The 18,215-nt window shown below is 35.6% G+C and overlaps 1 protein-coding gene across 2 annotated transcripts in view; it reads right to left on the bottom strand.

Moving 5' to 3' along the window:
• Positions 1 to 18,215, bottom strand: part of AP3B1 (adaptor related protein complex 3 subunit beta 1) — a 269,031-nt gene that overhangs the window by 135,959 nt on the left and 114,857 nt on the right. For both annotated transcript variants that reach the window (XM_053587990.1, XM_053587979.1), the window contains exons 8-13: positions 16,739 to 16,891; positions 12,674 to 12,771; positions 10,308 to 10,362; positions 10,154 to 10,225; positions 7,460 to 7,522; positions 3,540 to 3,672 (exon numbers count right to left, since the gene is read on the bottom strand). In XM_053587990.1, coding sequence (XP_053443965.1) covers positions 3,540 to 3,672; positions 7,460 to 7,522; positions 10,154 to 10,225; positions 10,308 to 10,362; positions 12,674 to 12,771; positions 16,739 to 16,891 — 574 coding nt within the window. The remainder of the gene's footprint in view (positions 1 to 3,539; positions 3,673 to 7,459; positions 7,523 to 10,153; positions 10,226 to 10,307; positions 10,363 to 12,673; positions 12,772 to 16,738; positions 16,892 to 18,215) is intronic.

Below are 18,215 nucleotides of genomic sequence, written 5' to 3'. Positions count from 1 at the left end.
CATTCCCTTCAAGGAATTCCACCCTGCTCTTCCTTTATTCCACCTTCTGGTTTCCAAGGCCCTCAGCACTGTGGGGTTTTTCCACCAAAAGCACAAAGTGATTCCAATGTGCTGGACCTTTCCTAGCTTTCTCCTGTCTTCAACTCAACATGATGGACCTAACTCTAACAAGTATAGTCTACTATCATACAATGTTTTACAAACAAAGATTCAGATAGATTAGGTAGTTTACTCAAGATAGCATTAAGCTTCATAGATAGTCCAGCTCTAGAGGAAGTGGTCAGTACATGGGAACACTACTGTATACCTGCTTTATATTACTATCTCCTTCCATAAGACTATGAGCTCCATAAAGGCAAGTATCTTTTGTAAGCTAAATGAATATTCCATTAAGGTATTCATCCTTTATTAAATACCTCAACTTTAATTCAAGTCCTCAATAAATGTTTACTGAATTACTAAAAAACTAAACAAAACAAAACAGAAAAAAAGGAGTTCTATCCGGAATCTATTTTAAGTTTACCATGGATGGCAGTAAGGTCATTCAGGTCAGCAAATTTTGCTAATAAGTTACCTGAAATAAATTACCTTGGACAATTAAATTATCCTAACTCAACTAAAATGTAGATTTCTCCTACTAAAAATCCATAAGAAATCTGTTTATCAAATTAACCTTAGAGAGTGATAATGAACGGTTTTAGGGCAAGCTTCAAGTCTGCTTAGAAAAGTCCTCAACAACACACACACAAAACTACAGATGGAAGAGAAATACATTAAACATACATACAAAACACGAGAGTCTAAATGCTCTCCCTGAAATTTAAAGATACATTATCTAAAGAGATGATGTGGTGGTATTAATCTCACTACAAAATCAAAGAATCACAGATTCTTAAAACTCACAAAGATCTTGCAGATTTTAAGGTAACTTAGGCTTCATTCAGAATATTCATCCCTGAAAGTAGATCTTTTTATAAGAGGGTAAGAAGCTCTATTGTTGAAGTTAAAAATACTATAAAATGTTCTTTTATGTTACTGATTTTAATATAAACAATCTCCTTATTTGTTTTATTTCTTATGTTTTTCTGTCAGATTTTCACACTACAAAAAAAATAAATAGCATATATGACAAAAAGGTAAATTCATCAGATGTCAGAGGCTAATGATGATTATACAATCAGAACCTGGACAACGTAATTTACATTTGTTAATATTCAAATTGCAAGGAAAAAAATCCACAGCTATAAAGAGTATTGATTGACCAAAACCAAAAACCGAAATATTAAAATATCAGATTATAAATTAGTAAATCCTCCTATGTTTTGAGCGTGATTATATGTTATATTAATTCTTCCCCTATCTACTTATGAAACAATCTTCTTCCCTTAAAAATGCTACCAGTGACACAGTATTTATCTTTTAAATCAAAGTGAATAAAAATATTTTGACAAGTCAACAATAAACTTCATAACAATAAAGCTGAATAACCGGACGTGGTGGCGGGCGCCTATAGTCCCAGCTACTTGGAAAGCTGAGGCAAGAAAATCACTTAAGTCCAAGAGTTTGAGGTTGCTGTGAGCTGTGACACCACAGCACCCTACCAAAGGCGACATAGTGAGACTCTATCTCAAACAAACAAACAAAAAAATTACGCTGAAGCTTTAAAATCCACAGCTCAAAAATTTCACATTAGAAAAGAAAAGCCAAAAATTAAAATTGAGAAACATCGAATATATATGCCCGTAGAACCTCCATAGTTGGCCACCTCCCTACATTAACCACCTTAAGCTGACCGAATTTTCATAAATCAGACATGCAGCGTATGTGTGCATTAGTACAGTAGGCCCAGTTCCTTATGCGGACCACCTCCATATGCGGACCAGTTTGTCACAGTCCCTTGGGTGCAGTACAGAAGGACTACTGTATTTTATATCTAAAAGAACTAATCAGTGTTCTACCCAATTTTTTTTTTTTGTATGCAACTAAATTATAAAAGAATAATTACTCTGGTAAACCTTGGTTCATAATCTTTAATGTTTTGGAATTATTTTCCCAAAAAGTAGATTTTATTTGGTCAAAAGAAAGTCAGTATTAAACATACAGGAAAACAAAAAAACACGGTTTTAAAGTCACATTTTAAAGTGTGACACAGGAACAGAGACAAACAGGATTAGTCACTGTTAAAAGTAGGAATAGATAAAAGGATGACATATAAGATCCTATCTCCCCTACTTATGCTGCATGTACAGAAAGTACTTTTAAACTATGTCCTTGATAATTTTTGTTGGAATTTAATTTGGAATTTTAATATTAATACTACACATACAAAAATGTTCTGTCATAATATCTTGAGCTTACAGGTACAAATTTAACATTTTATGTTCGCAATAAAAATCATTGTTATTTAGGAACAAATTTTCTTTCAATTTTTTTTATCAGCAATACTTTCAACAATGTTACAGTTTTCTAAAGAGATCTACAAGTGAGAAAAGGTAATTAGGGATAATAAGATTATTGTCATAAAAAGTTATTTTTCAAATAAAATATTAAAAATGATCAATTTTGTTATGTTTTTACCTCATGGCTGCTATGTCATATATGCCTGTGTTAAGAGATGACATCAGTATATTTAGAATTCTACTAAAATTGGGCAGCGCCTGTGGCTCAAGGAGTAGGGCGCTGGTCCCATATGCCGAAGGTGGCGGGTTCAAACCCAGCCCTGGCCAAAAACCACAAAAAAAAAAAAAAAGAATTCTACTAAAATTTTAATGATTTTTACACAGAAAATAATGTTTTAAAAAAATTTTCATTTTAAGCAAATATACATTAATAATAAGTCTTCTAAGTAAATTATTTTAAAGGTAAAAACTGAATTTTTTTCTTTCTCTAAGTGGCCCCATTAATTGTAAAGCCACACCCGTAGAAATACTCACATTTTACTGCCGAACCATATAAAATCTAGGTTATGCATTTTTTTTGGATATTACCAAGCCAGCTTTACAGAACACTTAGATACCATTTAGCGTGAAACTGTATTAAATTGATGGTTTTTAAATCTAGTCAATCTTTAACATAAAATTATGAGATGCGTTTCTGGGAGGGAAAAAAAAACATTGAAGGTACACAGTTAACATATTGTTTTAATCTAGCCACTTCTCCGTGTTACAAAATCATTTGCCTGCTTTTAGCACCCTCTGCAGGTGAACCAGCATTATGCATGACTTATATGCCACTGAGAAGCAGTAAAATAGGACCTTTAAGGAAAGGGTACAATGAAGGTTATTAAATTGTCAAGAAGTAAAACAAACTTGCTTAGTTCTGCTAAGGCAAGACAATGTTAATTAATTATCTAACTCCCTTAAAAAAAGACTCAGAATGTACATATTTATGTACATTTCAAGAATAAAATGCTATGTAATGTGATAATACTGACATACATGAAAAACTAAAAGGCAAAGTTAAAAAAGATTACAATTTATAGATATCAAAAATCCTCATATTATAAATCACTTGAAAATAAAATGAAACTGTGAACTTACCGTCTCTGTTGGACAACAGACAGACCAGGCCATTGAGGCATGTATCCGTGACTTCTGAGATGTTGGTTGCACATCTGCCTATAGTCTGAATAGTAGCTGCTGCAAATTGCTTATCTTGGCTTTTCACATAGGTCTAAAAACATTATTTCAATTAGTTTACACATTAGTACTATAAAGTGGACCAAAAAAAACATGTTATATCGAGCTTTGTCAATATATAAGAATTCCAGAATACATAATGTTCTCATAAGCACAACAGGAGGCTCAAATGATGATGCAGAAAAATTTAGTTTTTATACTTAAAGAATGTGCCTATAGAAAAAGCACATTTTCAAGCCTGGCTCATTCACCTGTGGCCACAGTGGCTTGAGACTCCAAAACAGACAGTAGGGAGCAGTCACCCAAAGACAGCAATTAGTTTAAGTGCAAGGTTGAAAGAGATGATGAGAACTCTCTCTTTGGAGGTTTCAGTTCATTTAACCAGCAGCATCTGTGAATCTATGAAAAAATGGGTCACTTTTTCAGAGACACTTAAATCTAAAACTTGGGAGAAAAGGAATAGAAGACCAGTATGCTATACACAAATATTTTACATTCAAAATGGTATCAATGCAATGGTATCAATTTGCTATCAATGACTGCAAAACTACAACAATAGCTACACTGAGCAGCATCTCAATAAAGACCCTAAACACTCAGTTTACAACAAAATAAAATATCATACTTTTGAAATAGTATGACACTTTAGTAATCATAAAAGTAATAGTAAAAGCATACTATAAAAATACTCTCTAAATAGTATGTTTACACAAACGTAAAAATAAAAAAAAATTTAACAAGTGGAAGTTAAAATATGTTTACAAAATTTATAATGGCCCTAGAGAAGTTCATTTAGGTCAGAATTTTCCTAATTTAAAAAGTAAGCTTTCATTGCTTGCAGAAACTAACATACTTTGAATATTTATATTTTCTATAATATTATATATACAGAGAATTTTTTTTTTTTTTTGTAGAGACAGAGTCTCACTGTACCGCCCTCGGGTAGAGTGCCGTGGCGTCACATGGCTCACAGCAACCTCTAACTCTTGGGCTTACGCGATTCTCTTGCCTCGGCCTCCTGCAGCTGGGACTACAGGCGCCTGCCACAACGCCAGGCTATTTTTTTGTTGCAGTTTGGCCGGGGCTGGGTTTGAACCCACCACCCTCGGCATATGGGGCCGGCGCCCTACTCACTGAGCCATAGGCGCCGCCCTTATTTTTTTTTTTTTGTAGAGACAGAGTCTCACTTTATGGCCCTTGGTAGAGTGCCGTGGCATCACACAGCTCACAGCTCCTGGGCTTAAGCAATTCTCTTGCCTCAGCCTCCCGAGTAGCTGGGACTACAGGTACCCGCCACAGCACCCGGCTATATTTTTTTGTTGTTGCAGTTTGGCCGGGGCTGGGTTTGAACCCGCCACCCTCAGCATATGGGGCCAGCGCCCTACTCACTGAGCCACAGGCACCGCCCTATACAGAGAATTTTAAATCCTGTTTTCAATTGAAATTTTTTACAAAGACTCCCAGTCTCAAATGAGAAGAACACAGTTTAGAATTAATACTATGGTTATGTGAACTGCAAAAACCATATACATTTAAATGGTGTCTAAATGACAAGTGGGGGTGAAAAAGATCTAAGAATATCTTTACAAAAACATACCAATTTAGTAAGAATGGAACCAAGAAGGTGATTACATGTGAGGAAATAAATGAATTAAACTTTCCTAATTGCAAGATGGTAAGTAACCCAATTGTATTTAAAACTGTTCCCAGATTGCCCAATTTCTTCAATTTAAAAAAATACATTTATGAATCTTTAGAAAAATTCCTATTTTACTCAAAAAGTATTAAAAGCAAACTGTACTTAACTATGAATATAACATATAAATAAAGTACAAATTTAGACAGCGACAAAAATGAATACATAAGAAAGCATATGTTGAAAAGACTGACTAAAAATGGACTTATTAAATATCCTGCTTTGAAATGAAGCAACTCGGGTCACAGATATTTGAAAACAGGTCTAATATGTAACAACTAGACAATTCCTTAAGGTTACCTACGACTCCCTTCCTACAATCCCAGGAGAACAGCCACAAGCAGATAGCAAGAAGACACCCAAAGAGAATCCAATCGAGGACAAGGAAAGGGACAAGAGCAAACCTGAAGGCCAAAACTGAGAGATGAATAAATAAAATATAAGAATGAGGGCAGCGCCTGTGGCTCAGCGGGTAGGGCGCCGGCCACATATGCCGAGGGTGGCGGGTTCAAACCCAGCCCCGGCCAAACTGCAACAACAACAAAAAAATAGCCGGGCGTTGTGGTGGGCACCTGTAGTCCCAGCTACTTGGGAGGCTGAGTCAAGAGAATTGCCTAAGCCCAAGGATCTGGAGGTTGCTGTGAGCTGTGTGACGCCACAGCACTCTACAGAGGGCGATAAGGTGAGACTCTGTCTCTACAAAAAAGAAAAAAAAATAAGAGTGAAGTAAAATTTTGATATAAGGACGATTAACGACAATTAAGGTCACGGGGGGGGAGGAAAAGCAGAGAGAAGGAAGGAGGGAGGTGGGCGGGGCCTTGGTGTGTGCCACACCTTCTGGGGGCAAGGCAGGATTGTAAGAGGGACTTTACCTAACAAATGCAATCAGTGTAACCTGGCTTATTGTACCCTCAATGAATCCCCAACAGTAAAATAAATAAATAAATAAAAGAATGAAGTAAGGGCGGCACCTGTGGCTCAAGGAGTAGGGTGCCGGTCCCATATGCCGGAGGTGGCGGGTTCAAACCCAGCCCCGGCCAAAAACCAAAAAAAAAAAAAAGAATGAAGTAAAAACAAAATTTGAGCAATGCTCTAGAATTAATAGTATTACTTCATAAGAACTTAAGAAGCTACATTTTCTGGCATATAAATATGAGTGGGTCTCTGCATCTTAATTTTAAAAGGAATTCTTTTCAGAAAAACTAAACATGAGACAGTAATCAAATTATGAAAATACAAGTCATGGACATGCTATAATATTCTGCTACTCCTCAAGAAATTTTAAAATCACATAGCTAAAAAGGAATATAGTCCATGTAGCTGAAAAGAAGCTTAATATGGGCTTACAGAAGAATTATTAATTAAATTAAATCTATAAAAATTAGGCACTGACAAAAAAACCTGTGGTAAGTGTGTAGCATGTGGAATATTTTTGTTAAGAAAACTGTTGATGGTATGTAAAGCTCAAAGCACTGACGTAACATTTTTATTGCTGTGCTCCCCTATTAAGGCTTCAGAGATGACCCTTCCATCAGAAAAGGCAGAATGTCTGCTAAGTAATTTTCAAATAGTATTTTTCTTAGAAATACAGCTAACATAACATCTTATCCATTAGCACATGTTTAAAAATACAATAAAATAAATAAAAATGAAAACAACAATTAAAAAAATCATGGTGGAGCATTTATAAACCAAATGTTTTCATGAGGCTAAGAGGGAAATGTCTAAAATAGTGAGAGTCAAACAAACAGGGACAACCAGGTAAGAAATGAAACAGCCATTCTCCCAAGTGTTCAGTATAGAAAAGACTATTGACGCTAGCCACATAAAAAGATGAAAACCTTTCCAGAAATAAAATTTCAAAGACATAGTTATAAACCAAAGTCTTTCCAATTTTATCAAAACAGGAAAGGGAATATTATTCTATTTCCTTGAAGTTACAAATTTGTAGTTAATGTTAACTCTTGAAAATTTATCAATTTCTTGGTTGTTATTCTTGTCCCAAATCACTGTTTTACTAATATTTACATAATTACATACTTCTTGATGGAGAAAGATACAAAGCTAACTTAAGAACTGAATATACATTTCAGAGGTGATTTTATAATTCGCATTATACACAAACCTGAAATTCTCGAAGGAGAGTCGATATGTTAGCTTCATTTGCCAGATTTGTCAAAATTTCAAGCTATAGTAGAAAAGAAGGCACAGATTTTAAAACACAAGTAAAAAAATAAATTTCATAAAGACTAGTCATTTAATTAAGTTAATTTCTATTTTTTAAAAAAATCACACTTTCACCAGGATGGTAAGGCATTAAGACCCTTACCTTCAAGGTGAATGGAAGTCTTATACCTATACAGAGATTATCAAATTACTAGTTCATAAAAAAGTTAGAAAAAAAGAAACTCCTACTACCTTATTCTTTGTCCCAACTTTAACCTCAACAATTTAAGCTAGTTTAACTTTTGTCTTTTATTAATAAAGTTAGAAAACGGGTGGTGCCTGTGGCTCAGTGAATAGGGTGCCAGCCCCATATACCAAGGGTGGCAGGTTCAAATCCAGCTCTGGCCAAACTGCAACAACAGAAAAATAGCCGGGCATTGTGGCAGGCACCTGTGGTCCCAGCTATTCAGGAGGCTGAGGCAAGATAATTGCCTAAGCTCAAGACCTGAGGTTGCTGTGAGCTGTGATGCCACAGCACCCTACTGAGGGCAACAAAGTAAGATTCTGTCTCAAAAAAGAAAGAAAACAATTTGTCCCCCATGTATTAAAATAACAGCTTTCCAGATACTAATTCTCTTGATTTGTTCTCCCAGCCCATCATCCCAAATACAGTGGAGCCTCCATAGGTGACCACCTCCCGACATTGACTCCCTCCTTAAGTTGACCTCATTGTCATAGACCAGACATGCACCAGATGTACGCATCAGTATGGTAGACCCAGTTCCTTGTCTGTATGTTCGTATGAACAACGTATGAACATACGTCGACCACATCTGTATGTTCCCCAGGTTGTAACAGTCCCTGGGGTGGTCAACTTACAGAATTTTTACTTTACTTCGACATTTTAATTCCCTCTTCTGGATTTATAGATATATAAAATGTATAATTACAAATCCATCTCTAAATGGGCTTGCAAAAATAAAATTATTTTTAGCCATAAAAAATATTTAATCTGAAGAAAAGCATGACAAAGCAATAAAAGAAAGAGAACAAATGAAACAGACATAAAATAAGATGCAGGCACAGAAATATAATCATACCAACAATGACATTAAAGTAAATGATCTAAACACTCCAGTTAAAAGATCCTTCTTACAGAGGAAGTTCTTGTTATATTCTGGGTACAAGCCACTTATTCAGATACATGTACTGGGAATATTTTTTCCCAGATTATGACTTAACTTTTCCTTTCATTTTGATGATTTTAACTTTTTGAACAACTTTTTAAAAATGATCTGAAACATACAAAAAAGTTACACAGAATTGCTTTTTTCCTCTGAACCATTTGAGACGACAGTTGCCAGTATGATGCTGCATCACCCCCAACACTTCTGGGTGTGTCTTCTATAAACAAGAACATGTCCTTCAGACCACAATCCAACAACAAAAAAAAAAAATCAAGAAATTAACACTCATGCTTTACTTCTGTGTAATTGTCACTCGACATTCAAGTTTCATTAGTTGTCTTGATAACATATATTTACCAGGATCCAGCTCAATATCATACATTATATTTAGTTTGTCCCTTCAGTCTGAAATAGTTTCTCAGTCTTTCTTTTGACTTTTATGGCTCTCACATTTTTAATGATTACAAAACAGGTTTTTTATAAAATATCCTTCAAATTGGGTGTGTCTCATATTTTCTTATGATTGAACTCAGTTTCCACTATTTTTTTTTTTTTTTTGGTAGAGACAGAGTCTCACTTTATGGACCTCGGTAGAGTACCGTGGCATCACACAGCTCACAGCAACCTCCAACTCCTGGGCTTAAGCGATTCTCTTGCCTCAGCCTCCCGAGTAGCTGGGACTACAGGCGCCCGCCACAATACCCAGCTATTTTTTGGTTGCAGTTCAGCCGGGGCCAGGTTTGAACCCGGCACCCTCGGTATATGGGGCCAGTGCCTGAGCCACAGGCGCCGCCCTCAGTTTCCACTATTGATTGAATAGTCCATCTTTCTCCCACTATTTTATAATGTCTCCTCAAGAAATTTTCACATGTAGGGGTGTATTTCTAGGCTTTCTATTCTATTTGACCTACTTTTCTGCCTAAATATCATGCTATTTTAATCATTATAGCTTTATATTTCTAACTACACTGTACATCATAATTATCTTTCCCTGAAAACAACACTCTGCTTTTCATCTGCTCCCAACCCTTCAACCTCTCAATCAACTTATCAACCAACAAAAAAATTAAGAATGTCATTCTTTTAAGATCCCTCCAAATATCACCTTCCCCAAATCTCTGAGAGAACTAGCCTCACCTTCCTCTTTTCACAACACTCAATTAAGATCTCTGTAACACTTAAAATACACAATGCTAACATTATCTATTTGCGTGCCTGTCTCCTTCAGCTTGAGTTATCAAGCTGTAGGGGTGTATTTCTTGATAGCATACCTTGATTTCATATTATCAGAATGTAGCACAGTAACTAGTACCTAAGAATGTAGATTAGAAAGTATAAAGAAAAATCCTTAAATGTATCTGTTTTTTAGAAAAGCAAGACTCCATTCTGCAGATGCTAGAAAGTGACAGCACTATCTCTTCAAAGTAGACATAGATTAAGTATCTGGAAAATAAAAGCGTACATACCTTTAGTGTCTTGATCATAGTTGGATCAGTTGACCTAACATAGAAACTCTTCAGATAAGGTTCAAACATGCCCTAGATTACAAAAATACATATATAAATACATGGATGGTACTAACGTGTTCATTTGCCTCTTGTGCGTTCTTAACGTACATACCTTTCTTTGAATTGACATAGTTGCTATATTTTGTAGGACAATATACTGCACCTCCCTAGAAATTAAAAAAGAACTTTCACTGGGTGTATTTTCCAATGAAACATCTTTGAGTAAACAATTCAATAATGAAAAAGAATCAGCAATACGTTACATAATGAATAAAACTCTTAAACATAATATTAAAAAGTTTTTAGTAAACATTATATATTTGTGCCTTCTTTTTAATGCATTTTCCTATAAAGTACTAATAAATCAGAAGTGATTCGTCATGAGGAAGAATTAAAACCAACTTAATAACAATGTACTTGAAATATAAAGTCAGTATTACAGCGCCTTTGACCACATACAAGGAAGGTGTTCTTAGGGTTAGCGAGTAAACACAACCACAGTGCTAATGTAAACTCTGACTGGAAGGCTCATTCTGAAGCTCAATTCCGCCCAAACTGAAGGCCAGATTTAAAAGGCACTTAGATGATATTCTTATTTATATATTTATGTTCAAATATCTAACAAATGAACTGAATCTAGAATAAGATTTCACATGAAAGACCCACTCCAGATCTGATATCCTTTAAAATGGCCACAGAAAATAAAACTCACTGCCCTGACAAAGAGAAAAGAGGGGCTAGGTGTGAAGACAGGGAGAACAGGGACATGAAGGAAATGGCACCTCGCTTGTTACTAAGGAATGGCAAAAGCTAGTCAAGGGCTAACGTTGTGTGCTAAGCTCTAATTAAGGGCAAAAATAAATATATACCTTTTTTTTTCCGCCAACCCAGTTAATGGAAGTGAGCACTCAATGAAAAAACAAAATTCATTATGACAAAATATCCAAGACATGCTAAACAGCTACATAACCGAAACAAAGTTGTTCTCAAATACAGAAAACAAATCAAAATAAACAAAAAACATCTGACCTTGAAATCCTGTTTCTCGTGTTACATGCTATGGAAACTCAACATAAGTGTTTTGAATCACTGACCTGAACCACTTGGCCCTTTCTTCTTTCCCTCCCTTCTTTTCCTTCCTTTCTTTCCTTCTTTCTTTTCATGTAAATATCTATAAAAACCTAAAAGAAGGGCGGCCCCTGTAGCTCAGTGGGTAGGGCGCCGGCCCCATATACCGAGGGTGGCGGGTTCAAACCCAGCCCCGGTCGAACTGCAACAAAAAAAATAGCTGGGCGTTGTGGCGGGCGCCTGTAGTCCCAGCTACTAGGGAGGCTGAGGCAAGAGAATCCTCTAAAGTCCAGGAGTTGGATGTTGCTGGGAGCAGTGTGATGTCCCGGCACTCTACTAAGGGCAATAAAGTGAGACTCTGTCTCTACAAAAAAAAAAAAAAAACCTAAAAGAATATCCAATCCTTGGAAATGAGGAGCTATTAAAAACACAGCTCTCTTTTTTAAATAGAGCAAACTACAGTAATTAAGTCAGTCTGAGTGCTTCAGTATGGTTTTTCAGCGATTCCAGATTTACTTAAAACATGCAGACATAGGGCGGCGCCTGTGGCTCAGTTGGTAAGGCGCCGGCCCCATATACCGAAGGTGGCGGGTTCAAACCCGGCCCCGGCTAAACTGCAACCAAAAAATAGCCGGGCATTGTGGCGGGCGCCTGTAGTCCCAGCTACTCGGGAGGCTGAGGCAAGAGAATCGCTTAAGCCCAGGAGTTGGAGGTTGCTGTGAGCTGTGTGATGCCACAGCACCCTACCGAGGGCCATAAAGTGAGACTCTGTCTCTACAGAAAAAAAAAAAAAAAAACATGCAGACATAACATCATTATTGTCATAGCTAGAAATACCAAACACACACGCTAAGCTACTAGTGACAGTGTACACTCTGTACCATAAAATCTTTTCAATCTCTTTGGGCTAAGAGAATTTTATTTTATTTTATTTTTTTTGGAGACAGAGCTTCAAGCTGTCATCCTGGGTAGAGTGCCATGGCATCACAGCTCACAGCAACCTCCAACTCCTGGGCTTAAGCGATTCTCCTGCCTCCGCCTCCCAAGTAGCTGGGACTACAGGCACCTGCCACAACGCCCGGCTATTTTTTGGTTGCAGCCGTCATTGTTGTTTAGCAGGCCCGGGCTGGATTTGAACCTGCCAGTTCGGGTGTATATGGCTGGTGCCTTAGCTGCTTGAGCCGCAGGTGCCGAGCCAAGATTTTTTTTTTTTTTTTAATCAGCATTTATCATTAAGTTTGAGGTAAATTTTATAAAGGCTTTTATATTGATCCCCTTTAAGTATGAAATCTTACGGATAAAATATAGTCAGAGATACTTACTAAGTGCCTGAAAGATAGGTTACATTTGTTCAAACATTGCTTTTGAAGGAATACAAAAGAAAAAGATACATATGAAATCATGACTTACCTATTGCTGCGAAGTAAACGCACTAGTGATTTAGAAATGATGCCAGTCTCCGATTTTGGAGCTATGTGCCAGTACAGCTGAGCAACTGCCATAACCACCTAAAAGATAAAGGGTGGAAATAACAGAAACTATGAACACCAGGGCACTCCACAGTTTCAAAATACATTACATGCTGTTTCCTTTAACTCCTATAGAATTCCTGGGAAGCAAAACAAAACACATAGTTCTCTTTTCTAGTTGGGTTTTTTGCAAGTTTTGGTATAAGGGTGATGTTTGCTTTATAGAACGTGTTGGGGGAGATTCCTTCCTTCTCAATGTTTTGGAATAATTTCTGCATTGTTAAAATGTCTATACGTCCTAAAGCAGTCTACAGATTCAATGCAATCCCCATTAAAATACCATCATCATACTCTGAAGAACTGGAAAAAAAATAGTTCTTCATTTCGTATGGAACCAGAAAAAAACCCACATAGCCAAGGTCATTTTTAGTGATAAAAACGAAGCCAGACAGCCTACCAGACTTTAGGTTGTATTACAAGTCCACAACGATCAAAACAGCATGATACTGGCACAAAAGTGGAGACACAGACATTTGGAACTGAACAGAAAACTAAGAGATGAAACCAGTCTCTTAGAGCCATGTGATCTTTGATAAACCAAACAAAAGCACTGGGGAAAAGAATCCCTATTCAATTAGTACTAGGAGAATTGGATAACCACATGTAAAAGACTGAAACTGAACAGGCACCTTTCACCACTTATCAAAATTGATTCAAGATGGATAAAGATTTAAACCTAAGGCATGAAATGATAAAAATCCTTAAAGAAAGTGTGAAAAAACTCTTAAAGATAACAGCCTGGGTAAAGATTGTATGAAGAAGACTTCTGTGGCAATGGCAACAACAAAAATAAATAAATGGGACTAAATTAAATTGAAAAGCTTCTGCACAGTTAAGGACACAATAATCAAATCAAATAGACAACCTTCAGAATGGGAAGAAATATTTGCATGTTATGACTCTGACAAAGGTTTAATAACTAGGATCTATAGAGAACTCAAATCAATCAACAAAAAAAGAGCAGACAATCCCATCTATCACTGGACCGGAGACATGAACGGAACCCTCTCTGACGAAGACAGATGAATGGCTAACAAACATATGAAAAAATGCTCATTGTCCCTAATCATCAGAGAAATGCAAATCAAAACCACCCTGAGATATCACCTAACCCCAGTGAGAATGGCCCACATCACAAAGTCCCAAAGCTGCAGATGCTGGTGTGTATGTGGAGAGAGGAGAACTCTTTTACACTATTGGTAGAACTGCAAACTAATATAGCCTCTTTGGAAAGAAATATGGAGAATCCTCAAAGAACTCAAATTAGATCTTGCATTTGACTCCGCCATCCCACTAGTAGGCATCAACCCAGAAGAAAAAAAATCCTTTTATCATAAGGACATTTGCACTAGACTGTTTATCGCAGCTCAATTTACAATCGCCAGGATGTGCCCATCAACCCAGGAATGGATTAACAAACTGGTATATGTACACCGTGGAATACTATTTAGCCATTAAAAGACAGTGACTTTACATCTTTTGCATTAACCTAGATAGAGTTAAGACATTCTTCTCAGTAAAGTAACACAAGAATGAAAAAGCAAATACCTAATGTAAAGGAAAGGAAGGGAAGGGGAGGGAAGAAGAAGGGGAAAAAGAAAAGGAAAGGAAAAAGAAAGGCATTTGTTGTCCTCGTCTACAAGACTAACTTACGCTTTTAGACACTGTTTAAGAATTTTAGGAGTGCAAGAATATCTCATTTCTTCCCATGATATAGAAATATACTTTAATTATATGTAGAATAAATCCCCCTGATTTTAAGATCTTATAAAAATAAAAAATTTCCAGTTAATGATTAACCTAATACAGGGTGACAGTTCTTTGTAAAAAATATTACAGCACGGAGAGGGCTAGTAAATATTAGTACATGAGAGAAAAGAAAATCGAAGATTAATTTTAATGCATTTTACACATAATAAATTAAATGCTATTCCATCACAAATAGTAAGTCCAAGCTTACTGGCAAGAATATAACCGTACTTTCAATATATGTCAATGTTTTTCAAATTCTAGCTTCCACCTGGTATGTCATTCGCTTTAATATATTAGGGCGTTCCCGCATACCAAAGAAGCAAATGATCTTCTTTATCCTCAATATTTGCAAATCCAACCAGTGAAAGTCTCTTCTAAACTCAAAATCTGAAATGAATAGGCTAATTTGTAAAAAGCTAAGAGGAAAGCTCCCAAAACTCCAAATTCCAAAAAGATTAAAAATATACAGCCCCAAAGACCTTCTACAGTTACATCATGTATGTTCACAATTTGTTTTCTGAAACAAATTCTCAAAGTTTCCCCATAAATCTGAGTATAAAGTGAAGTAAAAAGTTATTCATAATTCTTCACAAGTCTGCTGTTACTTATATTTTGCAGAATCAGAAACAGGGTACCAAAATATACACAAAAAGTAAACTGTCTCAATTTGTTTCATCATTTGAGAACAATTTTGATAAGTATTTAAACTTTAAAATCAATTTCTAAGACAAAGTTAAATTAACAGTGATACATTCGTAAAGCACAGTTTTAGACGGCAATTTACAGCTACCTAAGTAGCACCTGGCTAAGATAGGCCACACTAAAATATAACCATAGTTTACAACCTTGGTGAAATAATATTTTTGTTATGACTGGGCATGGTTACTGAATAATGATTTGGAAACAATTATTAGGGTAAGATAAAAACTGCCGATTATTAAGATACACAAACTTGTAGACCCTGTATTCTCGAGAATCAGAAAACTGACAATAATTCTAGTAAAGTTCCTTATATTCAAAGTTCACACTAATGTAAGAAAAAAATTCATTAAGAAAATTTTCTTAATTAAAAACATTCTAAGAAAATGTTTAACTTAAATCCTTCAAGCCTTTAGATCTAACTAACTTCCAGCTAACAGGAAGCACAGGTTATAAAAGAATAAATTCAATGTCACTATAAAAGAAGCAAAAACAGACAAATCCAGAAGGACATTCTGCAAGACTTGAGAGGCTTTGTAACAATCAGACGTGATCCATGAGATAATGGTCTGGATAAACCATTGAAAAAGGACAATATAAGATATACTGGTGTTTTGTGAGATGAAATTTTATTGAAATAGAAAGGTAAAGAGAATTGACTAAAAAAAGACAAACCAGGTTACAAATCACGACACATGGTAAGATTTTTTTTCTTGGATAAAAACATACACACGTATACACGCCAATGTATCTATATTTATGCAGACAAAAAAGATCTAGAAGAAAATGCATTAACATAACTGATTTCTGAGTGATAAGAATGCAGCATTTTAATTTTTTTAGTCTTGCTAGTCTGTATTTTCTAATATTCTATTAAGTACATGTATTCTTCTAAAATGTAAGAGGTTATTTAAAAAGATGTTGCACCAAAAAAACCCTTAGGACTCAAATAAAGATGATTTTTAGTTACTAATAGTATCAATTTGACTATGTCTGAAGTATTAGTTTTGTTTATACTTTAGTCTCTTAAAACTTCTGTCAGGTAAATACAAACATTATGGAGTCTTAACCAAAGGGAGTAGCTGAGAAATATGTTTGTACACAGTCTTTGCATAAAGGCTAACATAATCCAATTAACTGAGAAACAACTTGGGCTCATAACTTGGCAAAAGCTGATTAACAAAACCACAATAAAGGCAAATGAAGTCCGGTAGGCCAACAACTGCCAGACCGGATATTCTCATCAAAATCTAATTTTGCATACCTGGCAACACTGAAGGCTGAACTAAATGTAGGTAGGCATTACTTTCCAGAAATTAGGTCTCTGAGTCTATAGCTCATATTCCACTTTGTGTTTCCAAGTGTCCATTACACATGTTGGGTAACGAACACATGCTCTATTAGCACACATGGAGTCATTTGCTAAATTTACAAACTTTTCATGACTATTTTTAAAACTCTGTGAATCATTATTTCTTATAGGATTTTCACATACCGCTGCGTTCCTGCTCTGAAGCAAAGGCTTTGTGTTTCGAATCAGGAGTCTGTGGTCAGGATCCATAGTGTAGGTCTTCCTTTTGTCAGCCTTTTCCTTCTGCTCATCGTCCGATTCATAGAAATTCTTTTCATTGTCTTCTAGACCATCACCCTACAATAAAAGAAACCCAATCCCAAGATTAGTTCAGAACTTAAACAGACCAAATAATTATGTAGTCAAAGAAAAAAAAATTTAAAAGTCATCTGCAATAACGTTTTACTGTTATATTACTGTTGAATCAATTTAAAAATAATTGGCTCGCGTCTTTATAATTGTTACATTACTGTTGAGTCAATTTAAAAAGGACAAGGTAAAATATATTAGTATTTTATGAGATAAATTTTTATTGAAATACAAAGTTGGAGAGAATTGACTAGAAAAAATGATTAAAAATTACTACACACAGTACAGTGGCTCACACCTGTAATCCTAGCACTTTGAGAAGGCAAGGCAGGAGGATAGCTTGAGCCCAGGAGTTCAAGACCAGCCTAGGCAACACCAAGACCTCAAATGCACAAAAATTATTTTTATTTTTTTATTTTTATTTTTTTTAGTATTATCATTTAAGTTTATTTCATTGTATTATGGTGGTACATATGTTTTTGTTACATAGTTTGTTTCTGTAAATTTTAAGTCAAAATTATAGGTGTGCCCACCCCCAGAAAATGTATAATGAGTTGGGCGGAAATTTACACTTCCCTTCTTCCCCCCTCTTGTCATCCAAAGTTTGTTAAGTTTTGTCTCCTTATGAGCACATAGGTGTTGATCAACTAGTTATAATTTAGTAACTGAGTTCAACGTAATGTTTGTTTTTCCATTCTTGTGATACTTCACTTAGGAGAATGTTCTCCAATTCCATCTAAGTTGTTACGAAAAATACTAGGTTGCCATCTTTCTTTCAGGCTGAGTAGTATTCCATGGCATACATACACCACAATTTATTAATCCATTCATCTATCATTATTTTTAAAAAGACTTAGCCAGGCCCAGCACCCTTAGCTCAGTGACTAGGGCCTTGGCCACATGCTCCAGGGCTGGTGGATTCGAACCCAGCCCAGGCACTTCTATCCCTCCCAGATAGAGAGCTATCAGAGGATGATTAGTCCAGAGCGAATCCCATGCAAAGAAATACATTTAAATTAACCACAAATAAAAATGGAATTCCAAAAAATGTTCAAATAACCCACAGGAAGATGAGAAATGCAGAGAAATGATGAAGACTGAGAACAAATTAAACAAAAAATAAAATGACAGGCTTAAGCCTTAAAAATCAATAATTACATTAAATATAAACAAAAATACGAATTAAAAGACAAACACTGGTAGATTGAAATGCATGACCCAACTATATGCTGTCTACAAGAAACTCACTTGAAATATAAAGATAAAGACAAGTTGAAAGTAAAATGGTGGAAAAATACATATAATATGCTAA

This window comes from Nycticebus coucang, chromosome 1 (genome assembly GCF_027406575.1).
Source record: "Nycticebus coucang isolate mNycCou1 chromosome 1, mNycCou1.pri, whole genome shotgun sequence".
Taxonomy (NCBI): Eukaryota; Metazoa; Chordata; class Mammalia; order Primates; family Lorisidae; genus Nycticebus; species Nycticebus coucang.
The sequence above is the reverse complement of the archived record's forward strand: the minus strand, read 5'-3'. Positions and strand labels throughout refer to the sequence as shown.